At 37.2% G+C, this 27,273-nt stretch overlaps 6 protein-coding genes across 7 annotated transcripts; 2 read left to right on the top strand and 4 right to left on the bottom strand.

The window, feature by feature from the left end:
• Positions 1–2,768: 2,768 nt before the first annotated feature.
• LOC129795799 (mannosyl-oligosaccharide alpha-1,2-mannosidase IA) lies at positions 2,769–10,666 on the bottom strand. Of its 2 annotated transcripts, none has more exons than XM_055837279.1 (6): positions 9,992–10,666; positions 6,279–6,497; positions 5,048–5,227; positions 4,766–4,979; positions 3,969–4,594; positions 2,769–3,830 (listed from the first exon to the last, which is right to left on the bottom strand). In XM_055837279.1, exons 1-6 carry the CDS (start codon positions 10,526–10,528, stop codon positions 3,690–3,692), a joined length of 1,917 nt encoding a protein of 638 aa, XP_055693254.1. In that variant the 5' UTR covers positions 10,529–10,666; the 3' UTR covers positions 2,769–3,689. The 2 variants fall into 2 exon arrangements, with proteins under 2 accessions (XP_055693254.1, XP_055693255.1); XM_055837280.1 differs by lacking the exon at positions 9,992–10,666 and adding an exon at positions 7,138–8,352.
• Positions 10,667–10,747: 81 nt separating this feature from the next.
• LOC129795798 (uncharacterized) lies at positions 10,748–12,121 on the top strand. Its single transcript, XM_055837277.1, has 4 exons — positions 10,748–10,933; positions 11,004–11,190; positions 11,281–11,598; positions 11,678–12,121. The coding sequence occupies exons 1-4, from the start codon at positions 10,857–10,859 to the stop codon at positions 12,014–12,016; spliced, it is 921 nt and encodes a 306-aa protein (XP_055693252.1). The 5' UTR covers positions 10,748–10,856; the 3' UTR covers positions 12,017–12,121.
• Positions 12,122–12,458: 337 nt separating this feature from the next.
• Positions 12,459–14,300, bottom strand: LOC129795795 (activating signal cointegrator 1). Its single transcript, XM_055837275.1, has 4 exons — positions 14,114–14,300; positions 13,930–14,045; positions 12,669–13,844; positions 12,459–12,603 (listed from the first exon to the last, which is right to left on the bottom strand). The coding sequence occupies exons 1-4, from the start codon at positions 14,179–14,181 to the stop codon at positions 12,539–12,541; spliced, it is 1,425 nt and encodes a 474-aa protein (XP_055693250.1). The 5' UTR covers positions 14,182–14,300; the 3' UTR covers positions 12,459–12,538.
• Positions 14,301–14,328: 28 nt separating this feature from the next.
• Positions 14,329–20,786, top strand: LOC129795793 (protein smoothened). The gene is made up of 3 exons (XM_055837273.1): positions 14,329–14,467; positions 14,536–16,032; positions 17,865–20,786. The coding sequence occupies exons 1-3, from the start codon at positions 14,445–14,447 to the stop codon at positions 19,339–19,341; spliced, it is 2,997 nt and encodes a 998-aa protein (XP_055693248.1). The 5' UTR covers positions 14,329–14,444; the 3' UTR covers positions 19,342–20,786.
• A 60-nt stretch (positions 20,787–20,846) lies between these two features.
• Positions 20,847–22,182, bottom strand: LOC129795796 (androgen-induced gene 1 protein-like). The gene is made up of 2 exons (XM_055837276.1): positions 21,775–22,182; positions 20,847–21,708 (listed from the first exon to the last, which is right to left on the bottom strand). The coding sequence occupies exons 1-2, from the start codon at positions 21,937–21,939 to the stop codon at positions 21,160–21,162; spliced, it is 714 nt and encodes a 237-aa protein (XP_055693251.1). The 5' UTR covers positions 21,940–22,182; the 3' UTR covers positions 20,847–21,159.
• A 95-nt stretch (positions 22,183–22,277) lies between these two features.
• LOC129795794 (transient receptor potential cation channel subfamily V member 6) lies at positions 22,278–26,327 on the bottom strand. Its single transcript, XM_055837274.1, has 4 exons — positions 25,148–26,327; positions 23,961–24,894; positions 23,603–23,863; positions 22,278–23,006 (listed from the first exon to the last, which is right to left on the bottom strand). The coding sequence occupies exons 1-4, from the start codon at positions 25,873–25,875 to the stop codon at positions 22,404–22,406; spliced, it is 2,526 nt and encodes an 841-aa protein (XP_055693249.1). The 5' UTR covers positions 25,876–26,327; the 3' UTR covers positions 22,278–22,403.
• Between the last annotated feature and the right edge of the window lie 946 nt (positions 26,328–27,273).

The following is a 27,273-nucleotide window of genomic DNA, read 5'->3' as shown; positions in this document are numbered from 1 at the left end:
CGAGCTTTTCTCAATGGATCAAATTGCACATTCCTTATGAGAACTCCTGGAAACATCCAAGACTATCACAGAACGGAACTACATAGTGCGGGGAAGCCGTCACAAAAATACATAACATGAAAACTTTCTGAGAAAAGGCAAAAAACTACAATTTTTAGAGAAAAATTGAAAATCTCTTTGTCTAAATTGAATCGAATCAGGTTGCCTGTATGCAAAAAAATGGGGATAACCAGCCAATGATTCTTGTACCTTTTTAAATTATTGTAAAAATAAATCTCTTTCAATGTACAAATCTATTATTAATTCCTTATACGCAGAATATTCAAGCTACAGTTCCTTGCAAGATATAATTTTTAGTGAATATGTTTTTTTCTTAATATGTAGAAGCCCTAATTTTGGCTCAACTGTGCTCCTTTGAGGAATCACAGCTTAAATTAAAGTGTAATAAAAAAAAATTTCAAACAAAAAAAATTCCTGAGATAAAAATATTTAACGACTCTTTTGAGTACAATAAAAAAATGAATAAAATAAAGTTTTGGCCCTTAAAAAGTAATTCTGAGACACGAAAAATATGTTTTTTTTACTTATTTTTGTAATCAACACACTTCTTTATATAGCTCTGCCCGTTGAGCTATGGCCATCAGTTCGTGTTTAAATTTAAAAGTGAAAAAACAAAGGATAAAATTATGATTTCTTTGAGAAAAATCTTTTCAAGAAATTCACCTAAAATCGGAATTACTATTGGTCCAAAAATTAATCTCAAAAGAAACTATTCTGCGAATGAATCTCCAATGGCGAACAATGGAAAAATTTGTTAATTCGCATTATCCGTGTAAGTAAATGAATACAAATAGAAATGCTTTATAAAATATAACGTCTTTTATAATACCTGATGAAGGACAGATTAGTCTAAAAATAAATTATATTTCTAAATTTCTTAAACACCATAAAAGCAATAGCAGAAAACTATAAAGCATGGGGAGCTGAAAAGCACATTGAACGAGTAAAATGACATTCCCCTCACTTCCCGCACCGTAATAAATGGCAATATTTCTGGAAAAGTCTTTGCTCTTTTCAACATTTATGTGCTTCTAACTGTGTTTTATGCGATTTATGCTGCTTATTCACGATAATTTTGACACTGAGAAGGTAGGGTGAGAAATAAAAACAACCCCACTAGCACACGGTTCATGACGTGACTAACTTCATTCTAAGAAATTTTCCGCAGCATGGCCGTTACACCAATTTTTGAATTCCCCTCTTCTACATTTTCCTTAATAACTTTTTTTGTGGTGGACGGATTGAGCTGAAATTTTTACACAACATCCTCAGATAATCAAGGAACTTATTTCCAAAAGATGGGAACGCTAACTTTTGTATTTATTAAGTTATAGCACGAAATATAGGGCTGGGGTCGTTCAACGACCCCGCTTGGCGGCCTAGAGGTTAAAACAAACAAAAAACCATTTGTCATTTTCTTTTGGTCGTCTTACTCTGAAAGTGAAATAATCTTATCCCATTGTGACTCTATGCAATGCATGAGAATTCTTTTACGTTTATTTCAGAGACGTAATGTAGGTATGTGGATCGAGCATAAATTCATGTTTAAAAAATCACTGGTTCGAATACTGTGCTGGTCTTTTACGTATTTGATAAGTTTAAATCATTAAACTTATCAAATACTTATTATTGTCCTTCTGCCTGACACATCACATAGGGCATTATCCGGAACTGCACTGGCTTCCTCGAGCCCCGGGGGATTTACTTCGAAAGCGTTGGTGATGATATTTTGTGCTGTAAGTGGATCCGATGGATTTTCACCAGACCGGAAAGAATCACCCATATCTTCTTCCGGAGACGCACAGGACCCGTAGGGGCAGTGTGGATATTCAGCATCACATGGGGCATTATCCGGAACTGTAATGGCTTCCTCGAGCCCCGGGGGATTTACTTCGAGAGCGGTATTGACATGATTGGGATTTACTCCACAGAATGCTCTGTGATATCTTTGAAGTGTTGTGTACTTAATCCGAAATATACCCGAAGCTTTCCTCACAGACACTTTTTGAGTTTTAATTGCAACAAGTGCTTGTCTGAGTGAGACAAGGGAGATTTTTTGAGTTTTTCTCCTATAATTCATCACCATTTTGCACTGAGGAAATGGCTAGAATATTTGGTTATGTTGTGGAAAATATTGGGCGATTTATTCAGTACGCGTCGATAGTAAAATAGTCTAGAAAGAGAAAACACTATATGAGTGGAAGGAGGCAAATTTTTCACCATTTTACCCCAAAAAATATTCACCGTTTTGCTCCAAGTGCTACCTTTTAGTGAAAACTTTATAATAGAAAACTCGGAAAATTTTTGGGAAAAATCATAAAAGGTTTGTGTTCAGCATATAATTGCTTTATTGAAAAAATGCATTTTCATAATATATTAAACAGAATAAGTTGGTAAAAATTGAAATATGGTAAGGTGGTAAAAGTAACTTTAGACATCGGAAAATTATTTTCCTCAATAAAATCCAAAGTATTCGTTTTACATGACTAAAACTTTCTAGGACTACATTAAGAGGTGTAAGAAGCACCTGTTAACTGAATAAGAATGATTAGGACAATGTATTTCATGAGATATTGAATTTAATTTTTTTCCCGATTCACCATTTTACCCCAGTTACCCCTATTTGTTTCCAATCTTTTTTCTGTAACACGGTTTACGAATTAAAGATCTTTTATCCAAATTTCAGAAATAAATAAATAAAAAGAATATTTTGATATATCAAAGCCGTTTTATTTCCTCATTGGCTCATTAATGCATTTGCCATGGGGTTCCGGCTCTGAATTTTGTTGCTCTTAAAATTAATTATCCGAAAAAAAGTGACCAATTCTGCATACCACGAGTACGCTCAGTGCTCTACAATAGTGGGTTCTTTTATTTGTAACCTTTTAGGGTGAGTGTGCAATTATATACAAAAATCTTTCATTTTTAGACTCCTCCTGCTCCTACAATTAATAATTCAATTCTGAAAGTGAGCGCACAACTATATACTTTTATAATTTAAAATTTCTATATAATAATTTGTTTTTATCGTAACATTAATACCACTGTGAAGTCTATTCAATTTGTTTTTACTTTAATCAACTTATAAATATCTTTTATTTACTTTTTTTGTATTATTTATTTAATATATTATACTAAGATTTCAACAAACCCACAATATTTACAAAAGAAAAAATGCCCTACATTTTCATCGTGAATCACTCACATCTACATTATTTTTTTTAAGGTGCGGCGGCTTTTTAGAGTTTATTTTAACAATATAATTTTACAATTTAATAAATTATCTCACTTTGTTATTCACGTTTTCAATGTGATTTCACGTCGTAACATACGTGAAAAAGGGAATTTTCATCTTCATTTTTCTTCTAATTTATTTAAGAAATTAATAATTTGCCTTAATTTCCTTTTGGCACATTCCATACAATCCATCTCTCTTTAAACGCCATATCGTCAAATTTGTAATTTTTTTTCTTCTTCTTCTATCCTTTTAAAAATCTTCCAATCAATGTATGGGAAGTCACGAAGTTGTTTTGTCAAAAAAAGAGCAATAAGCTCTTTAAATAATTAATTAATTTAATAATATATCATTTTAATAGGATTTAGCAGTGTTTTGTGAATTAAATTGGTAATTATAGTTGACTAGTTGTTGTCAGTGGAGCTGCCCTGTACAGCGAATTCGTTCCCTTAATTGGGAATGGATGGGCTTCAGTGTTGAACACCCACTCGTCCAGAGGGAGGAGTGAATCGTCCGAGAAGAGTAAGTAGAGGTACTGCATTTGCATTGATTTGTTTTTTGAAGTTAAATAAAAATTGAAAAGAAAAAAATCAATTTTTGAGCATCTCAACTGATCCACCCTGTGCCCCGTTTAGAGCACAAAATCAATTTTAAAAGGGAATTCTCGCCTTACCTTCAATGTTTCCGCAAGGAAGAAACTTTGCTGCACATCATCCTTCTGCGGATCCTCCATGTAGACATTCTTGATGCCCGTGTACCCATTTGGTGTTCGGCAGTACTTCTCGAGTGCCTGAACGGCTTCCCAGCCCCAATCGCGGTACTTTTGCTGATGCGTCAAACGCCACATGATGAAGTAACTCTCAAAAGTCTCCGGACGGAGAATGTAGTACTTCTCGGACGTCTTGAGGGCCTTTGCTTCGGCAGCTTCGCTAAAACGAAAACTTTCCGGTCCCAATTTCGTTGCTGTACGTATGTAGCTCTCATGGCAGGTATTTGTTAGCCCATGAGCAATATCCATATACCGTGTTGACCATTCATTGGACAATGTTTGCGAACCCAAACCAAATAGTCCACCCGCAAAGCACGCCAAATGATCCATTTTATGCTCTAACCTATCGAATTTCATGTCTGACACGTACGTTAACCCACCCGGACTCGTTCGTACCATATGCTCAATAATTGGGGGCATTGCCTCATCGAACATCTGACGTGCCTCCTGATCCCCACGCCCTGACTGAATCCACGCCTTCAGTAAATACTCAAAGAAGCTATCACCTAAGGCACCGAGGGACATGTGATCTGAAAATAAATAAATAATAAAGGATGTTTTATTGATTTAATTGAAAGGAAAACAATTTCCCTTCCTTGTTTTACTTTTTTTCTTTTCAAGCTATGTTTTTCTTGCGGATAAAAAATTTACGAGCTTTCCATTTAGAGAGAAAGTTGTGTATTAAAGGATAATAAACTCACATTGACCCCATTTGCCAGTTTTAGGATTAAGATAATTCGGATACAATCCCTTGGGCTTTTCCAATTCCTTCAGCACTTGCCGGATATTCTGGACACGTTCCCGATAGATGGGATTCCCCGTGATGTCACTCAAATAAGAAAATTCCAAATGAAGAGTTCCAAATTCCGATAAAATACTACTACCTCCACTTGCCCATCCATAATTTTTACTCATCTACAAAGAAATTTTAAAATTAAAAATAAATTTATTTGAATTTCACAACGATTTTTGCCGAAACTCACCCCAGTTTTTAGATTAACAAGCGCCAAAGGAATGCCCGTGGGTGTCTGGAAAGCCGGTAGTAGTTTATCAGCCACATAGGCGGCTTTATCCTTAAACAGCGGATCCCCCGTTAGGGCATAGCATGACAGCAAACCACCAACAAAACGAATATTTGTCTCAAACACTGATATATCCACAGACTAGAATGGTGAGAAAAAATTCAAGAAATTAATCAAAATTATTTAATAAATTATTCCTTCCTTTTACGGGAATACAGTGATGTCTCGCAGTGATACATTTTTTCTATTTTTTATTTTGTTCGTTATTTGAGACACTCTCGTCAAACACAAAAAAATTGGGAAAAATAATTAAGGAATTCTGGAGCTAAGAAGATCTGACAAGTGTTTACAAGTTAGGAAATACTCAAAATATTATGTTTGCCAATGAAATAGAGCAAAAGATTTCTAAAAGATAGAGTTATAGCACAAAGACCAACAAAAAATTGCTCAAAAATGCAAACAATGACGTCACTATTGCGTTTTTTAGCTTTTTCAACGCATCAAGCATAAAAATATTTAAAATCTTCGATGAATCATTAACATAAATACCTCGATGCATTTCAAAACACAAAAATACTCAATAGTGACGTCATTGTTGGCATATTTAGTAAATCTTTGATGCTTTTTTCCGGCTGATCTTTGAAGAAAATGTTGAAAGATTAATAACTGTTGCAAGTTATTGAAAATTATCCAATCGGTGAGCAGTCAGATAAAAAAAGGAAGAATCGCATTACTATGCTTTCCAGCGACGTTTTTCTTTGACAATGAAACAGCTCCCCATATTGATATAAGTCTTTGTAGAGAAGAATTTTGTATTTTTTTCCGGTTATGCATTTTTTTTTAATCCAATTAATTGATTCTATGTAAATAGAACCTGAAGATGCCAATACATGTAACGAAACGTCGCTGGAAAGCGAAATAATGCTGTTTTTCCTTATTATTGTCTGAATGTTTAACAAAATGAATGAATGTTTTCTACAAAAGACTATTTTAGTGTATATTATAGCCTTTCCTGAAACCTTATCCCATTCATTAACCCCAGGTTTTCTATGATATTTTCTTATCGATAAATTAACGAATTAACTACATGAAACACCCAAATTAATTTAATTAAATTGATAAAAACGAACGACGTAGCACTGCGGGGCACCACTGTAATTCACAGTAAAAAAAAAGAAGAAGAAAAACTTACCACATTGTCAAAGGAAAACCTCCGTGCAAGCCATTCCTTTCCCTCCTCAAATTCTTCCTGCAATCCCATCATGTAGAGCGTATCGAGCCCATCAATGATGGTGGCACCAAAATCAAATGCCCCAAAGACACTTCCGGAATGGGGTCTCCGTGAAATGGGGCGCAATTCATTCTTTCCCCATGCAAATTGTTTGTAATTGTTCCACGCATGGAGCATCATCTGTAAAACATACAGCATTTAAGTGCACTTCATTAACACCATCAATTTTTTTCTACACTTCTCCCCACAGACAAGCTAAAAAGGTTCTGAAATTTATGGTTTTGAGTTTCCCAACGGAATTGAGGAAAAGGAAAATACGTCCTTGAATTAATTTAAATTAATTAAGGAAAAAAAAGAAGGAGTTTTGAATGAAAAATTAAATTCTCTCATATTCATTTTCACGAGTTAATTTGTCTAATCCTTAGAGTGCCACTTTCATAAGCTAAAGATCGTTGGTTCAATTCCAGGATAAGATTGTTTTTTTTCCTCATGAAATATCGAGTTCTTTGAGTTTTCTAAGTGTTTAATGGTAGTTTTTTCCAAAAGGAAACTTTTTTATACATTAATCACATTGTAAAAAAAATCACCAAAAAGCCCCTTTAGACGTTGTCAAAAGCCAAAAGCTAAACCATTTAATAAAAAATTGGCATAAAACAACATTTAAGAATACTTCGTGACCTTTTTTATCATTTTTTTTTATAATGAAAAACATTTCAATTTTGTTCCTAAACACTCCGCACGAGTCTTTCAAAATATAATTAAAAAATATATAAATGAAATAAAATGCAACATTTTCACGCGGCATTTAAAAGTATTTTACCTTTTTGATGTAATCTCTCTTCTGGGAATTTGTAAAGTTATCTATTTGTGTGAAATTCACCTCTGGTACGTGCAGTTGGGAATCTCTATTGAGCAGTACAAAATGCCTACCACGGTATTCATATTCATCTCCGTCAATTATGTGATTCTCCTGGGAATCTTCATGCAATGATGTTTGGTGAAATTTATTCGTTAGCGTAACACCCGTCATGGCAATCACCATAAATGCCCCAAGAACACCAAAAGTCTCATATTTCCCCATTTTTTTTTCCTTTTTCTTCCTTCCTTCCACAACGGGAATTCTCAAAAATCACCTTGTTTACAAAATTTATTTAAACACAACAACAAAAAAAAAACTAAAAAGTTTGTGTGTCCATGGCAATTTAATTCCGATTAGTTATGTGCCACACTGAATTTATAAAATATAGGCGAAGCACCCAAAATTCTCTCAAAAGATCCCGTAAAATCACTCTACTGTTTCATTCTACTTTTCGCAAACGACTGATTTTGCCTTCTTAGACACACATTTCTGTCGCGAGAGCTCATCGTATGGAAATTTCATTCGTCTTATCGCACAAAAACTCCCCGAGATTTTAGTATTTTATGTAGAGAGAGCAAAAAAATTTAACAATATCGGAAATTGACCAGAGCATAAAGAAAAAAAAAACTTGCACGTATAAGCAGAAATATGAATGATTTAAATGAAAACATTCGTACATGAAAATGGCGATAAGATTGAAAATCTCTGCGAGAGCAATGTGGTGATATGGTGGGAAAATATCCCTTATCTTGGCGTGTTAAAGCAAAAATAGCATAGGATGATTTTTAAGGGTGACTGAACACGATTACATTTTCATTTTGGAGCACGCGAGAGAGGTGACTCGGGTCAATATCACTTGGCATCATCGTATACACGGTCGATTCGCGCGCGAGAAATCCAACCATTTAAGCAGAAAACACTGCTTTTTTGTTCATTTCATCAATTTCCCCCAATCGCATGATACCCTCCTCACCCGTCACGCTGTATACATATAGTTTCCTTTCGCAGTGAGTTTATTTTGACAAGCAACGTGGTTGTAACTTAATCGACTTATCAGCCTTTGTGCTGTTGTGCCGATAAATTCTTCAACGCATTACTAAGGAATTTTGGACTTACATGTTTGACTATTAAGAATTTTTGAGTTTTTAAAAATTTTTTTTTAACAAAGTTCTACTTATACGGCATAAGAACTAGTAATGAAAAGAATTTAATAAGGTAAAGAATTAATTTTATTTGATTTTTACACAGAAAGAAATTATTTTGAGATATCTGTTTAACCCTTTCGTGTCTTCATGAAACATATTAGAAATACTCGACTTTTTTAATCATAGTAGGGGAGGGCGGGGCTAATAAAGTCACTTAAGGGTTTGGAAAAAGCTTAAAATATCATATTTCCTAGCTATATAGAACAAAATGATCTGAGAAAGAGTTATAGGGCAGTAAATTTCCTAAAGAAATGAGCTATACATTTCGCTTTATCTGTTTGGGAAATATGATATTTTGAGCTTTTTCTAAACCCTTAAGTGACTTTATTAGCCCCGCCCTCCCCTACTATTTATTAGGCCACTAACTTTCGATCTGAACATCAAAGCTTCAATACTTTGAAGCATCGAACAATTAACGACCAATGAATTCTTTAAATCTTAAACCCCTGGAGGATCGAGATTTCTAACCTCAAAACTTTGACCTTAATTTTCTCTCAAAAAGAAAATGTTTTTCGAAGTTTTTTTTCGACGATCTTGAGGTAAATTGAAATTCAGTACACACAAATGTAGAATTTATCACAGAATGTTCAATAGATTTAAATTCTGTGGCGATTGTGAAAAAAACCGAATTGGCCACGGTGGCCAAAATAATCCTGAAAGGGTTTAAAGAATTCGCAACTTTTAAGGTATTTTAATAAATCAAAAACATTGGACCATATTCATCTACTAAAAATCCCTTGAAATTATCATGGAAAATTCTGCAGGCCACAGTGGTCAAATAAAAAAAATAGAAAAACGTTTGGAAAGAAAATTAAGGTCAAAATTTGATATCTGATCCTATTAGAATTGAAATAAGAAAAAATAGTGAATCTGTATGGAAATAAATTCACTATTTCTTACAGATTTTGTTGATTTTTTTGTAAATAAATTTTCTTTGGAAACTGATTTGAAACTAACTAAACTAATTTTAATTTATGCATAATACATTGATTCACGCGATCTAATGGACGCGAAAGAGTTAACCGAATTTAATCCTTTAACTCATTAATTGTATAAGCCAGCGCCTCTATCGACAAGTAGATTAAATTCAGACCTTTAGAAAAATTTCTTAATGGAACAAATAAGATTTTTCTGTGTGTTTATACAGGAACAATTTCTCTCTGTGCAAGTCGTCCTTGAATGATTTTAAAACAATCTTCAAGACTTTGCAAATCTTCTTATAAGATTTTCAACAAGATTTTAAATAATTTTGTAAGCTTAATAGAAACTTTTGGAACTCAAAAATGGCTCAATTTTTTTAAAAATGGGTATTTGGGGTATTTGTTACAATGTAAAACAGATAAAACATAACAAATCGTGACCTAATTTTCATGCCACGAATTTACTTTTAAAAAAAAAGCAACAAAAGTGTGGAATTTCTCGTAAAACGATTAAACTATTAAATAAATCTGCAATGTAATTTTGAACTGTTTTTTTCCCATAGAGGCTGCAAAATCTTCTGAACAGACTGTGTGGGAGCTGTGCGATTTTTTTTTGTCTGAATGGGTCATTAACGTGTGGGGCATGTTTGTGTAGCAATAAATGGTTTTTGTGTTCCCTTCCCCCATTACCTGTTTAACTGTGTCTCTCTTCTCCCGGATCGATGCGTCTGTGTCTTGTCCGCTGTCCGGTCCGAATTTCAGCGTTGTCGTTCCCATTTTATCGTCACTTCCGCCCGGACGTGCGTCCGCCCCCTCGCCAAGGGGTCCCTCTTGCTGCCCTCCCTCATTGGGCACCCCATCGAGGCGGTCAACTTTGTGTGTTTCAGGGCGATCAATGATATCCCCGAGCTCCCCCTGAATTTTCGCCTGAAGCTTCTCCCGGTCATCGAGTAAATGTGGGTCAACGTCACCCCCATTGAAGCCCTGCTGCGCCACCGGGGGTGCTGGTATGAAGATCTCCGGTCCCGCTTTTTGCAGCTGCTTGTACACATTTAGCACGCGATTTGTGCTAAAGTTGTCCGGAAGGAAGAAGAATCCGCAGAAGCACACAAAACAAAACGTAAGAAGGACTAAGATTATTAGCAATTTCTCGCTATTACGGAATGACTTTCGGGAAAAGAATGAGGTTGCTTGCGATGAGGTGGACCTCGTGTAGGTGGGAAGCATATTTAACCAATTTCAGATAGCACTTTTTCACGCAAAATCGATTAAATTTCTTTCATTATCTAAAATTATTTTCATTCACCAAACACGTCAGTTTCCTCTTTTCTTTCTGACAACTACTTCTTCTTCTTCTTCTCGTGTACTTTGACCACATTCGGGGGAATTTCGTTTCGTGTTCGGTTAGTTTATGTGGTTTCGCGCCAAATCGTCGGACAAAAAAATAACAAATTAGTTTGTAAGGTTATGTTATGACAACCAAAATTAGCTTCCGCGCACTAATTGCCAGTAATTCCGGTAAATTAACAGAATTTCTGCAAACAATTAAAAAAAAATGAAGTGTTGTGTGTGCAATTGTAAGTGGGAAAAGATAAATAAAGTCAGAAAACTCAGAAACCTTCATTTCTTTGGGTAAGATGCACAATGTTTTTTCCCCCGCAGTACTCACTCAGTTTTAGTAATAATGCTAACAATTTGTTAGGTTTCCTAAAGACGCTGAGCAGGCCTTAAGATGGACAAGTATATTGAAAATTGATGATAAGGAGGACCTACGCAACTTAAAAGTTTGCGAAAAACACTTTGATGAAAATGATTTTTTTCTAAATAAAAGAAAAATGTTCTACAAAGTTGGTGGATTGAAGCCAAATGCAGTACCATTGCCCTTTCAGGTAAACAATATTATTAGTTGGTGTTCCTTATTAAGTTATCTAGGTTATTTGTATAAAAGAATTATTGTATAAAAATATGTATTTTCACAGGAACAACCCATTTGCGCGAATGGCCCAATTTCAAGCAATCCAGGTTGCTCTTCAAATATAGATTTGGCCGTTTTGAGCAATGCGGAAGGAGCTGTAAATCAAAACATTGATCTGGAGTCGCCTACTGTAGATCACATAAGCCAAGAATCCGTTGAATTCAAGCTTGAAATCGATTACCTAAATGATGAAAATTCTTGTGCCTTAGAAAGCCGTCTGGATGATGATCCGCTGCGAGATGAATGTAATTCTGATGATACAGAATCTGAGATTGAGACACAAAATAATACAAATCACATTCACCATGAAAACTCATCACAGGTATTGTTTTATCCATCTAAAATACAAAAATGTCCAACGTTAGAAATAAAAGAAATACATTATTTTTTATAATTTGTAGGATCCCCGAGATTCATCACCTGACCCACAAACGGATTCACAACGTATTGCAAAGAGAAATCATATAAGGAAGTTCGTTGAAGCCACTGAGAGGATTTCTTTTAGGAGAGCAATGGAATCTTCAGAGTCCTCAGATTCCGATAGTTCTCCTACACGGAGCTACGTGCGAAAGCTCAAGATTAGGAGGCTTCGTGAGGAAGTAAAGAACCTCCAGAGAACAAAAAATACATATCAATGTAGAATTAAACGACAATCCAAAAAAATCTCAATGATGAGAGAGCTTTTGTCTGAATTAACAAAAAAGAACTCATTAATGCTGCTTAATAACGAGAAAAATTAAAGTTTAAATCATAAGTTGAAAAATAAATTTATATGGCTGTAAATTGGAGGCAATAAAACCTTCAGAGGAGTAAGAAATCCTTAATAAAGCTCCTATATTATCCTGTTGCGAAATTTTTCTTTTAGGATAACTCCAGGAATCACAGCAATGCGCATGTTAGCTTTTCCCAGAGTTTGCCAGCCCCAATCTTTGACACAATTGAATTTTCTGCCAGATTTCACCTCAATCTTCATCAAATGTTGACACACTTGGACTGGCCTATGAAGGAAGAATCACAGCCCTTAAGTGAAACTTACCAGAACATTCCCTTTTCTCCTTAATCTGTACCATGCAGCTATATATATTTATATTTTACCGTTATATTTTACTTTGCATTTACATTTACATTTGCTTTATTGTGTATATTATTTACTTTCAGAGATTAGAAAAAAAAATCGAAATATTCCGCAAATAATATTTAATTTCATTGGAAATGTTGGAAAAATTATCAAGATTAGGAATCATTGAACCTCCGGGAAATTCTTAGAGCCTCCCACTCTTCTGCAAAGCCCTCAGTGCAGCAACATGAATATTGCTATCTAGTTTATCTGCAAGAAAATTCACCTTTTTAGATAGAAAACACATTTAAATAAAAAAGCAACGAAAAACTCACAAATTTTATGTTTGCCACTAATGGGAAAAATCACGGGAAGTTGAATGGGATTCGTGCATATGAAGACATAGGGGCTCTCAGATTCTCCACTCGGGTAGTCAACCAAGTAGTCTTCCTGTGAAAGACAATCATCCACCGTAACGTGCCCAAGGAGACTACCACTGGGGTACAGAGTGGGAAATTTCAGGGATTTATCATCGTAGTAGCGCCTGTAGAAATCCTCAATTTCCTTCACTTCATCCGGATTGGGGGGTTTTGCTGTGGAAGCAATCCAGAGACGTCCACGGTGTGATGTATACCAACAGCGTCCTTCGTGTTTCTTAATTCCAGCCACAAGGAGTGATGCCCAGGGTTGATGCATCGACAGGCACAGCCCTTGATCGGATATTTCAAGGAATGTCTTATCCTGAACCTTCAATGTGGGGCATTTTGTATGATTCATTTGTTCTGGAAGCAATTCCGGGAAAGTATCTTCCATATTTGGAAGTTTAAGCTCAATCTCCCTGCCAGGAGGGCCAGAAGTCATATGTTTCGAGGACTTTTCTGCACTATCAATGCTTTGATATGCATCGTAGTCAATTGTGTCGTCATCATCGAGAATTTGACGTCCGGAAAAGTCAAATTTATACTTATGCCGTAGGCGATTGGCATGCTTCCTGTCCCGCAGTTCATCTTCAAGCTTCCGCAGCTTCTCCCGCTCCTGATCTGATAGCCACACTGAATGGGTTTTGAAGTAGTCAGACTCATCATCAATCACCGTTGTTCTCTTCTCACTCTGCCTATCGTACCCCAAGAGTCTATCTCTCTGCTCTAGAGCTTCCTTTGCACCCTTTCCCTTAGCCCCTCTGCCGTTCTTTTGATCATATTCAACTGATTCCATGTCCTCAGGGCGCCGAACTGCAACCCCGCAGAATAAGCAAGGTCCTGGACCTTCTTGCTCACAAACAATCCTCCCACAACTCAAGCAGTTATTAATTAATTTATGCTTAGACGCTTGGCAATTGCACAAATGACGTCCTCTGAGCATAATTTCCGCGACATTTCCCTGCTTGTTGTACAAATTTGTGAATTTATTCTTCTTCTTGGACTTTTCTCCACGCTCAGGCTTATTTTCATTTTTCCCCTCTGTTGTTTTAGCAATTGCTCCCTTTTTCTTTGCATCCTTTGCCTTTTGCTCTGTAAAGATTTTCAACATTTTCAAAGATTAACCATTAAGGAATTTTATAATTTGGTTTGAAGAGAAAGATTTCCAAGGACTTACTGAAGCGCATCTCTTTGAAATCCTCAACAAATTGAACATGTTCCTTGGAGGAGTAATCCAGGAGGCTACTGAAGTAATCATCAACTTCATTTGTAGACTTGAGACTCAAAATGTGCCTGAAAAAGAATTAATTTCACAATTAAGAGAAATGTTTTGAACATCAAAGCCTATAGGAAAAACTTACTGAACCATTTCCTCGGGGATTTCCATGTCCAAAATTTGTGACAATGCACTCTGTACTTGTTTGTCCATTTTTTAATCTTTAATTTAATCAATTTTCTTGCACAATAAATGTTATTTTTTTAACACGAAATTATCTATTTACTTTTTTACAACACGTTTGCCGCAAAACAGCTGTGCGCGAGGAACCCGTAGCGCCGTCTTGCGGAAAATTGTTGAAGGAGAAAAATCGTTTTGGGTGGTCTCGGAATTTCTTCTTTTCTTTTTTAGTTTTAGTTTATTTTTGTATTTTGCCATCATTTTTGTATGTTTAATTTACTTGTATTCCATTCAGAATGTCCACAGTATTATTTTTATGGTGAGAAGAGATTTTTTAAATACTTAATTGAGATTATTTCAGTAAAAAGGATTTTTATTGGCTTTCAGGATTGCTTCATTGCTTTGTCCTTTCTTCGGTGGCATTTCCTGCTCCCTCAGCTACCACACCCAGTTGGAGACTCTTATGAATAGTGGGAATATTGGGGCAGATCCTGTGCCCCATGTTGAACAGATAAATGGTACAGAAAACTTCCGGATACACCGGAAGCGTGGGAAGGATGAGAAGACATGGTTTGAGGGGCGTGAAATGAAGCACGTCTACTGCGGGCGCTTCTCCAAGTGTGAGAAGCTGAAGGAGACAATGTGTATGGGTGCTAAATTGCCGTACAACTACACGAGTCTCGATCTCTCCGATAGCTACAGTCAGGAGCAAATCCTAGATCGTCTGCAGACGTATCAGGCACTGAAATACGTTCCAAAGTGTTGGGCTGTCATTCAGCCCTTCCTCTGTGCTGTCTTCCTGCCCAAGTGCGAGAGTATTCAGGGCAAGGAGTACGTGTACTTGCCATCCCTTGAGATGTGCCGCATCACAGCCGAACCATGCCGGATGCTGTACAATACAACGTACTTTCCGGACTTTCTCAAATGCAACGAATCCATCTACCCATCCAAGTGCAACAATGACGTGCGAGAGATAAAATTCAACGTATCCGGGCAGTGCCTGAAGCCTCTCATACAGGCAGATGCAGCTGCCAATTACTACAGTGACATCGAAGGGTGTGGGCTACAGTGCAAGGATCCCCTGTACACGGACGATGAGCACCATCAGATTCACAAGCTAATTGGCTGGGGGGCAACACTGTGCCTTGCTAGCAATATTTTCGCCATTACCACCTTCATGATTGACTGGCAGAATGCCAAGAAGCATCCAGCTCTGACCATCTTCTACATGAACATCTGCTACATGATGACGTGCTTCGGGTGGCTGGCACAATTCACCCCTGGTGGCCGGGAGGACATTGTCTGCCGCAAAGATGGAACACTGAGGCATTCAGAACCAAGTACGGGTGAGAATCTCTCATGCATCGTGGTTTTCGTCCTCATCTACTACTTCCTCATTGCTGCCATGGTGTGGTTCGTCATCTTCCTCTATGCGTGGTTTATGAGCTTCAAAGCCATCGGGAAGATTCACGATAAGATCGACAAGAAGGGCTCATACTTCCATCTTGTCGCATGGTCCCTCCCTCTTGTGCTGACAATCACAATAATGGCACTGAGTGAGGTGGATGGAAACAGTGCTGTTGGCATTTGCTTCGTTGGCTACCTCAATCATCCCATGCGTGCCCTCTTGCTGGGTCCCATTGTGGGGGTTCTCCTCATTGGTGGCTACTTCGTGAGCGGAGGAATGTTGATCCTTGTTAAATTGAAGATGGAATCAAAGGAAATCATCTCAGCGAGGGCAAGCAATAAAATTCGCGAATCAATCGTCCGAATGGGGCTGTGCACGCTCTTCACGCTTGTCATCATCCTCGCAACAATTGTGTGCCATATTCATGAATTCCGCAACTCCGACGACTGGGCTGCTAGCCTAAAGGCCTACATTCTGTGAGTTTTCTTTTATTTATTTGTATTTTGTATGAAATTTTTGCAGGCTTTTTTCTATGTAATCTTAGTGGAAACTAATAGGGGAATGTGGCCCAATTGCGACCGGCGTCCAATTGCGACCTCCCCTTTTTCTCGTAAATGACGAAATATTATAAAATTAGTTTCACTACTGTAGCGCCCGACTCACTATCCAGCGAATATTAACCTAGCTCATAGAGTGAGTACCCTTAGATTGGCGGTAACTGTAACGGCTGCCCTTCCCTCGGCAACGGCTTCTGCCCCCAGGTTACAAACCCTCAAATAGGTGAGAGAGAGAGAGTACGAGAATCCTCAAGAGAATATAGGAGAGCACTGAGAGAGTAATTATGTGAGAGTAGTAAAGAGGGATGATGAGAGTAGAGTCAGTCGGAGCTCAGCCTTGTGCGGGTATGGCTGCAAGCTCAAAGTGCTCTTAGGGTTAGTTCGAGGACGAGGTGGAGGTTACTGGGGGAGTTGACCGGAGCCACCTTGTGGTGCCCCCCTATTCGGGGTCCCACACTACATTATGAAGATATTATAGTAAGGTAATGTTAGCACCTAAAATAAATTAATTTAGTACACAACAGGACTAATAAAAAATCAAAATTAATTTTCAGCACTTGGCCGAGATTTTCTGATTTTAGAAACTAAGTTGATGAGTTTTTTTTCCCACTATTATGTCTCATATTATGCCGCGTTTCTGTAGCTTAGAGGGTCTAGTTTATTACTTGATTTACAATTTTTTGAAAGATTTTAAGTATTTTAAGTAATTAAGTGAAAATGTAATACATGCAGAATGGTCTAATTGCGACCCCCAAAATGTTCCAATTCAGACCGTCTATTTCCACCACGGTAAAGCCTGTCGCGCATGCGTGTAGTGGTGTGGAAGTGTCTTTCTCACACAGCCGCGCTGTGTTTTGATTCCAGGAAAATCATTATTTTTTTTTTACATTTCTTGAAAGTTTTTTCACAGTAAAAATGTTCCTTAAGCCCAAGGGGAAGGTAGAAAGTGTAATTTACGCATTCCTCAGAAGAATTTTCGTGGATTTTCTGCGAATTACGTCAGTGAGTGCGCAATTGTCGGTGTGTGTAAAATTTCGTGTAGTCACCTCAAGGGCGAGATGTCAAAACAAATGTGGGGAAAATTGAAAATAAATTCTTGATTTTCCGGCTTTTCCGGGTAATTCATGGCAGTTTTCCTATTTATAGAAGTAATAAATGTGATCTTCTAGTGAAAAACCCACAAATTACGACAAAAAAAAAAGAATCACAGCTAAAAGGGGGTCGCAATTGGAATACTCGGGGGGTCGCAATTAGAACACTGTGGTGAAAAAATGCAATTTTAGCAACTTTTTTTTAATTCGACTATTACTCAGAACAGGTAAGAGTTAGAATGTTTACATCTATTGAACATAGTTAGCCTAGTAAATGACCTTTCCAATGGTACCAAACTTGGAAAGATTTAATTCATTTTATTATGACTTTTTTTTTAATTCTTCTGAAACAGAATTTAGGGGGTCGCAATTGGGTCACGTTCCCCTAAGTTTCTTTTTTTAAATCATTTTTTGATTCTCTAAGAAATCTTGTGGGATAGAATTGTTTTCTGGACCAAGGGCAACTCCCTCATATAGCTGCATAATCTCCTTTAAATTTGAACAACTTCTTAAATTTGGAACAACATTTTTTTTATTATTTGTAATGAGCGGAAGGTGATTAAAGATTTGTTTTTGCTGTGATTAATTGTATGAATTAACAAGCCGAACCCTCAATTTGAGAAAATTTCATTTTAAGCGATAATTTAAATTTTTTTGCAGATGTAAAATCACAACATCCTACCACGAAGACTACGTGAATACGTGTAAATTAAATAGCCGACCAAGTGTGGCAATCCTGCAGCTGCATCTTCTCTGCTTATTTGCATCTGGCATTGTAATGTCCTCGTGGGTGTGGACACATTCAACCCTTGGCATTTGGAGGCGCTATATAAAGGGAAAATTTGGCTATGAAGTGGAACAACCGGTGCGAATGCAAAAGCACAAACTAATTGCTCAGGCATTTGCCAAGAGGAAGGCCTTTCAGGAGGAGGGAAGACTCTCAATTAGCTTCCGGAATACCCACACAGATCCCGTGGGGTTGAATTTTAACATTGACTCCGCTGCAAGTCAGGATTTTAGTTCGACGTGGGCAAATAATTTGCCGCGCTTCGTGAATCGTCGATGTGCCCTAACGGGTGCCGTGACGAGTTCTAGCCACGAGCCACGGAGGAATTCCATGGATTCGGAGATAAGTGTCAGTGTACGGCATGTTTCGGTGGAGTCAAGGCGGAATTCTGTTGATTCCCAGGTTTCCGTGAAGATTGCCGAGATGAAGACGAAGGTTGCAAGTCGGGGGAGGACGAGGAAATCCAAAAGAATCCGAAGGCAAGATTACGAGGATGGGGATAGAGAGCAGAGATTGCTGGAGTACAATGCCAATCGAGCATTGGGGGCTGAAAGTCATAGGAAAATGCGGAAATTCACCAGCAAGGGGTACAAGAATACAAAACGACGAAGCGCCTCAGCTGGATTAAATCCCAAAGAGATTAATTCTCTCCTGACAAATGGGAAGAGTCTCCGGGCATTGCTGAATAATGCTGCAGAGAAGAGAATTTCTTCAGATGAGGAGAATGGCTCTGTGGCGTCCTTCTCGCGTCTCGATGTGATCCTCAAGAAGATTTGCAATCACCAAGAACCACCGACAAGTGATGAGGAGAGTCAGGATTTCATTATTCACGACAACAGTGTCAACAAGGAGTACAACACAACGGATGATGAGAAGATGAAGCATGTTTCGTGCAACACAAATACCCTAGATAATGGCTTGTCGTCCAATGATGACTTAGACATCAAAGAGGATTGTCTGGGCATACGGAAGAGTCGGCGGCGGCATCGTAATTCCCACAGTGGCAAATTGCGCGATGATGAATCGAACAAAGAGGCAAAATCCATGGATTTTGGAAATTATTCCCAATCATCCTTTGATTCGGAAATCTCCATTGCCCCACCAGTTCATAGTTCCTATTCAGGAGGGAAAAGTAATTCCCGGAATAGCAAAAGGAGCTGCGATGTGGGCATTCAGGCTAATGCGTATGAGATTACAACGCAGCTCAGTATGGCTGAGAAGGAGTCAGCAAAGGGTGCAGCGGAAAGTGCCGAGAATCAACAGACTGTGAATAAAAAGTGGCCAAATGAGAAGGAATCCGCCCTGAGTCAGACGGATAAATTAAAACTCCTCCTGTTGCCATCAAAATAAAAAAAATTCTTCCGTGGAGAAAATTTCTATGTAAAAAGGGGTATGTATTGCTGAAAAGGGAGGACTTTACATAGTTTTCCAGGTAAAGACAGATTAGGAATTTTTTTCCTTCAATTTTATGCTCTAAAAAATAAAAAAAAAAATAGACTTGTGCAGAGCTTGACGAAAATTAAAATTAAATATGATCAATTTCCTTCAAAAGATTTATTTTAAATGAAACTTAATTAAAATTTAAATTACTTTTAAGAGAAATTCAGAGCAAAATATTCAGCACAAGCTCTTTTTTTTTTTTAATTTTATGAAATTAAACTTGAAAGAAAAGATTATTGTAAACAACTCCTTGAAATATTTTGTACTCTAAATGAGAGAAATTGAAAGACTTTTCCCCAATTTATTTGTTAAGACGAAAGTATATAATAAGAGTATTTTATATAAATTTTGTAAAATTATAAATTCCTTTATTAATACTTTTTTGTATGAATATTTTCAAAATCCTCTCAGTGAATATTGCTACATGTGGCAGTGAAAAAGGAGTTTATTCATTTTTATTCGTATTATGACATTTTGTTGAGGATTGAGAAGCAAATGCTCTGTTGATTTTTCACTAAACTTAGCTGCGAAAATTCAACAATATATGCTTTAAAATGCAAAAATTCCGCCCCAATTAGTACTTATTTTTCATGTTTATCCATGAAGCATATGCATCACTGTGATGTATTTTAGCTTCATGGCTAAATATGGGATACATGAATCGACTCATGAAGGTCATGAAATAATTCAAAATTGACCAAACTAAAGAATTTTCAAATTAAAAGATTATCGATCAAAGCAAAGATGCATATGCTTTACGCATATAGTCGAAGGCCCAAAAGCCACAACGTTTTGAAACATAATTTCTCTTTAAATGCATACAAAATGTCCTTTAGAATACCTTGATTGAAATTAAAAAAAAAAAGAAAAAGATTTTCAATAAAAGCACTGAAGCACAGAGCTTTATTCATTTACAGAGAAATCAGGAATCAAAAGCTTATAATTTTTGCTCCTTATACCTCTTATACATCTTAGCCTAGATCGATAATATTCTATTCTAAAAATCATTGAATTTGGCTTTCTTGAATATTTTTTTAATAACTGAAAAGTCATCAGTCGAAGCACTGAAGCATATGCTTTATGTGTTTAAAAACAAATAAGTTGCAAGTGGGCGTGGTTTTTGCATTTCTACATAATATTCTTCCCAGGAAAATCTGAAGTCTGATTGATTTTTATTAAATCTTATAGAACCTCGTCAAAAAATCTTTTTGAACAAAAGTGAATAAACTCCTTTAGACATTTACTGAACAATTTTATATACTCAATAAGGATTTTTTTAGACTTAAGAATCTCTAGCTATGTGTTCTCTACTTTAGTGAGTTTAATGAAATAAAAATATTTTCTACCCAATTAAATGCTGCTTTTTGCATTCCCCAAACTTCCCCGTGAAAAACGTGAGTTAAAAAGCAATGAGATAATTTTTTATTCCAATTCCATTTTATTCATCATTGAGGTTTGAAGATTAATTCGATTTTATCTTCAAGCCAATTAATTTTTTTTAGCTGCTGTTTAGCAACAATTTTGTGATGCAATTTCGGCGGGGTTTTTTTTTAGTAGAAAATCATGGCTTGTCAATTTTGATAAAATTCCGTTCATTTTTAATGAGTTCTACACGTGGAAACATAATAAAAGTTTTTAATGGATAATTTCGTAAAATGAGGACTTTTGAAGCTTTTTTCATGCCATGAATTTCGTTTTAAAAAAATGTCCCTAAAAATTAAATTAAATCTACTTATTCTTTGATGACTTTAGCTGTTTAAGCTCTTTGGCCCAGATGCCGGCATTGAGATGTTCACCGAGGATGTAGAAGAGGGCAGTTAGCCCGATGACAACGACAAAGAAGACAATGCGAAGGGCAAAGGGAAGAACATCGAGAACTGGATAGACCCAAACGCCGGAATAGTGTCGAATGACGTGAATCCAAATGAGGTAGCCCGTCATGAAGACAATGAGACCAAACATCCCATTGCGACGTGTTGGATACTTCCGGAATGTTACAAATAGCTCAGCCACGATGCAGACGAGGATCATGGTGTGCATGATATGATTGAGCCACGATGGGACGAAATCATCGAGGAATTTGGGGAAGACGAGCTCCCTGTCAATGGCCATGAGTGTCCAGAAGGTGGTGCTCACATTCGTGGCCAGAGGGAAGGCCAGCGATACCATTATGTAATCCCGGAGCTTCCGAATGAGCGGCAGGTTCTTCTGGGAGACCTTATTGGACCCCATGAGGTCATTCACGAGTGCAATGGTGTAGTAAACAGCTTGACAAATCTGTAGGCATCAAGAAAAATCAATCATCGAGACTTCAACCAGGTAAGAATCAAAGGTGTAACTAACCGCATTGAGGAATGTTAGATACTTAAACTTCCCCCCAATGGCTCTCGCCATGGGATGCTGATCCACAGGAATTTTCACGTAGTTGTACTCATACTGTATAGCATACCAGAACATTGCTGAAGCAACAGCATGAAAGAAGATCCTTGTTGTATTCGAAACAGCCATCGCGCACGGGGTGATTTATTTACGGAATAATTCGGTATTGATTTTCAAGAAGCTACAAAACGATTAATTCAATTTTCCTTCGCTATAACATCATATCATTGACTGACTGATAAAACACGGGATTTAATTTATTCCTTCGCGCGACTGATAACAGGGCCAAAGATTAGCAAAAGACCACAGAAAATATTCCCTCAAAAAGTCACAAAAAATCCCATTTGGGATTTTCTCGAGACCCATCAAAGCAAAAGCTTTCGTTTTCATCTGAATTCCACATTCTGTCGCGCATTATTCCGCGCAGAAATTCCCCATAAGGCTTTTAAAAGGTTGTTTGAAAGAAATTTTTAAAGCTATAGAGATTTTTTTTATTAATCTAAAATTAACAACGATGAAACTACAATATTTGCTCTTATTTTAGAGAGAAAAATTAAACTAATTTTCATTAAATTCCACGCAAAGGCCCCTAGTTAAAAGCCAGCTTTTGTGGTGAGATATTCTTGGGATGAACTGGTGGTTGTATATTTTTCTCGGAGCTTCTGTCGTTCCTGGAAACGCTTCTCTCGCTCAGCTATTCGTTTCTTCAGCAACCTATCGTGAACACGCTTCATTTCCATGATTTCCTTCATCTCCTCCTTGTCGTCATCGGACATATTGAGACGCAGCACCAGTGCACGACGTCCATCGGACATTGGTTGGCTGTAGGACATGAGATTCTTGAGACGTTCAGCCGGAGCAACACCACGCTCAACAACAAGAACAATCCTTGCCCATTGTCGTTGCCACTCATTGCGCGTTTCGGCGATTTTTTGGTACGTATTGCCCATCATGGCGATCAACATGTTAACCAGGAGAACACCAACGATCACCATGAAGATGACAAAGAGAACTTTACCCTCAACTTCGTGGTTTGTGAGCTCCATTGCCCCATAGTAATCACCAAAATTCCCCAGAGACATTAGGAACATGGCCACGAAGGATTCCATTGGTGATGGAACGGGATTTGATTCGCTATCGTCGATTCCTTCAGGTGTAGCGGGGTTGTCGAATGACAAGAAAATGATGTAGTATGCCTAAGAAATATTTGGAGTTAAGGTACTACAGGAAAGATTCCTTAAATGTAACAGAAAGCAATGAGAATTTTGAATTTGGCGCGTGCTGTCAGCGAGAGAAGCTTGGTGGGGAATTTTAGTGGTGAAAATGATCAACGTGGTGAAAAAAAGAATTGATGGTAATAAAATAAAACAATACAGAGGCGTAACTTTTCTTTGAAGCGATAATGAATTGAATTAGGCGCGTGCCTATTGCAAAACAAGATAGGTGGTGAGAATAATAGATGTGGTGAAAATAAAGGTTTTTTAATGGTAAAATAAAACAATATGGAGGCCTAACTGTTCTTTGAACAAATTAACATTGATTTTGACGCGTGTCTTGACGAAAGAAACATTGGGATCATTGTGGTCAGTGTTAAATCTAGAAAAGATAAGAAAGACTTTGTGGTGAAATAAAGTGGTGAAAATGACCAACGATGGTGAAAATAAACTACTTTATAAGCAAATTATAAAATAAAACAAACTATAACTACAAAATAAAACAAAATGGGGGACAAGAGAGATCGACAGCGTCACAAAATTATGTTTTATGCGAATTCAGAGAGTGTTTTCCTCACCTGGGAGAAACCCATCACAAAGACAAGGTAGATGGAAACGAATCGAAGCAGATCACCCATTACCATTCGATAGATCATCACAACGAAGGGTCCAACGGTTTTAAAGCCACGGCAGAAGAAGAGAAAATACGGTGCTGTTGTGAGCATAATTACAACAATAAAATGATCCTCCATTTCCGTTGAGCAGGAAATTCTAAGCCACGGCATCACCATCATGAGGCAGCAGGAAAAGAGAAACATCACCCGAGAAGGGGCTGTCATCTAATTTAAAAGAAAAATGGGAAGACATAAAATTCCGTTACCTTGCGAATGCAGACAATCCTACATCGGCATCACATCGCAAAAAACTCAAACTCACCAAATTCTCAACAAACATCTTATAGCCAAGGAAACGACTCTCCCGAAGAGCAGATAGGATGTACAAAACAGCTCCTACAAGGAGAATAACTTCCGAAACAATCCTCAATTTACTCTCGGGACTTTCAAAGTTCATAAGTGGGCAATCTCCGTAGGTATTCCACCATGGATTGGTTTTATTGATCCACACAAGATCCGTATCGATGTCAGTTGCATTCCCAGAAATTCCTGAGATGGTATCATTGCTGAGGAAGTTGGATTCACTCACATTTACCCAATTTCTATACATTTCACGCAAACCTGTGTGATTCTTTTGCTCCTCACTCACAACTACCTTTGCATCGTCATCTTCCTCCTCCTCAATATCCGGTCCAGGACGCAGAATGAAGCTAGCTAAGCTTACGGAGAAGTACGTTGCGAAAAGATAGAATTGCTGGTAGAAGCGTCGCTTTACAAATGTATTCCATTTGACTTTGAGCAAATCAATCAGGACACCATCCATTAGTTCCAAATGTTCATCTTTATCGCCGAAAACAACGAGATTAAGGGCGGAATCCTTGCTAATGTGTCCTGTTTCCACGTCAATTGTATCAATTTGAGATAGAGGGTAGGCTGCACATGTTACACTACCCAATTGCCAGTAGATTTCACGCTCAATGTTGAGAATGTGAAAGAACATCTCAACACGTGCAAGTTTGGCGGCCAGGGTGAGTGGTGTGAGGTTCAAAACATTCCGGATGGATAGCCTTGATCCCACTTCGTAGGCCATATCGAATGTGGAGCATTTCTCATAGATGACGAGCATATGGAGGACTGTGTTGCCATTTGTGTCCTGAGCATCAGGATCGGCACCACGTGCCAAGACCAATCGATAGCACTCCTCCTGGCCTAAACAGGCGGCAAAGCTGAGTGGATATTCACCCCAGTAGACGTATCTGTGTGGGAGGAAGTCTCACATCAATCAACTACAACCAACTACGAGAAAAGCATGTTCCGAAATCTTTTTTGAAATATTAGTTTGAATTTCGCGCGCACTGGAGGCGGGATAGGAAAGATGGTGAATTTGAATGGTGAAAAAGGGAAACGTGGGGAAAATGAAAGATTTGGCGGTAAAAAAATGGCAGATTAGACAAGGCGGCAATGGCGAATAAAGAGAATTTTTCCAACAAACATAAACAACATCCTCACCCATCATAGTTGGTGAATGGAAGCAACCCAACGTATTCATGATCAGGACAATCATAGCGTGATGCCTTCTGATCTTCGGGACACATAAAATTCCCACAGCAGCGCTCATTGACATCCGATCCAGCATCCAGGAGGTACTTCACCATGGCTGGATCTTCATTCACAATGGCAATATGGAGACAATTTTCGCCCCAGTACTCATCACACATGTAAATATCATTGATGAGTTTAGGATAGAAGCGCAGCAATCTCTTGGCCAGGTCAGCATGCAATGAGGTTGCATTTAGGAGGCACAGGTGCAAAATTGTCTCTCCAACAGCACCGCGTTCTTTGATGTCCCAACAAACATCCCGATATGCCTCCATGTTTGTGTAGTATTCAGCTTCGGACACCTCAGGGCAGTACTGACTAATGTCGAAATCATCATCTGGATTCTCCATGACACGAATTTCCGGTAATTGCTTATGCCGTGGCCGTTCGCGATTCCGCAGCAGGACGAGCGAGGAAACTGGAATCCACTTTCCAGCACCCTTGTTGTACAGAAATGGTTCCACTTTTGTCTTGATTGCGTGATCAATCTCCGCGAATTGCTTACTCTGTGCAGCACGCTTCATCATGTCCACCAAGAGGCCACCACCTTTGAGATTAACAAACTTGTACAGCTCCTGGGTGGATGTTCCTGCTTGCTTCTTCACCCCACTGGTTACATTGCTCTCCGTATTTCCCATGATGATTTATTGCAAAAATTAATACAAAATAAAATTTGGGCAACACCAAAAAGGCTACAAAACTGTCCAGGAATCGATTAAACAGCCAATTTGGTGGCCAGGGTGATGTTCTCGCTCTGAGCGGGAGGACACAGCGTGGGGGGAGGGGTAACGGAAGTGTATAGGTCTTATATTCGCAACAAAGTGAACACTTTGACCCAAAAATTTCCCAATGAGCAATAAATGTTGGGCTAACGCACAATTGTACCTCTGACCCACTTTTATCCTTTCAATAAAAATTTCTTTTTTTTTTTCATTAAAAAGTTAAGTTCTTTTTAATGCTTATAAACAAACGTTAAATAAAGCTTTTTATGATATATTTAAGTAGAATTTTTGTCGAATTTCAGTACAAGTAGTAAAAATAGTAAAAAAGGTTTAAAAAAAAAAGTTTAAAGGATTTTCTAGAAAAAATTTAATTTAATCATAAATAGTAAACAATTAACGTTATTTATTACACCGCGAAAATTTTTTGACAATAAACTATCTTTAAAAAATAAAGGTAGTTTTTATAGTAGCAGAGTAGTTAAAAATAATAAATAGAAAAAAACAGCATTAAAAACTCAACAAATAGGAAATAAAATTGTTCAAAGTAAAATATAGTTTTGTCACGTGAAGTAGTTAAGAATGTATTTTTAGATCTTTATGAATAATTTTAAATACATTTCAATCAAGTCTCTGAAATCTATTTTTATTATCTCAATAACACCTAATTATTATTCAATGTGAATAGATTAATACAAAGAAATACATACATATTATATTGCAAAATTGATGATAAAATTACTTCCTCTTTAATTCAAAGTTAAATAGTAAAAGAAGAATTTCTGATTCTTCTTTTCCGATTCTAGCGAACGCTAAAATTGTGTTTTATGCCAAAGAATGAAAACATTAAACAGTTAAAACAAAGCATGATTAAAGTTAATTAATGTTTCTCAATTAATATAAAACGTAGAAAACACTCTAAGAAAAAAAAGAAAGAATAATCATCTCTAAGCTCTGAGTTGAATAAAAATTATCCTTGACCGAAAATTACATATAAAATATCACTTTTCTCAAAGCCATCGCAAGTGAGTGTTACTTTAATAAAAAAAAAAAAAAAAACATTATGACCGTTGTTAAATTTTGGCAAAGAGAACTATAAAATGAAATTACAGTGGTGTTTCGCAGTACAGTCAGGTATTACTTAGCGAATTTATTTAGTTCGTGGATTTTTGTACGTAGTCTAATACCACTCATTTTTTTCACATTAGAAATCATTTTTTGGGAAAATGTCTGATCAGGGTATATTCTTGGGTCTCTTGGGGACCAATTGCAATCAGAATAATTGGAAAATAGCGTAATTATATATTAAATAAGTGA

This window comes from Lutzomyia longipalpis, chromosome 4 (assembly GCF_024334085.1).
Source record: "Lutzomyia longipalpis isolate SR_M1_2022 chromosome 4, ASM2433408v1".
NCBI lineage: Eukaryota > Metazoa > Arthropoda > Insecta > Diptera > Psychodidae > Lutzomyia > Lutzomyia longipalpis.
This window is presented reverse-complemented; position numbering and strand designations above follow the sequence as displayed.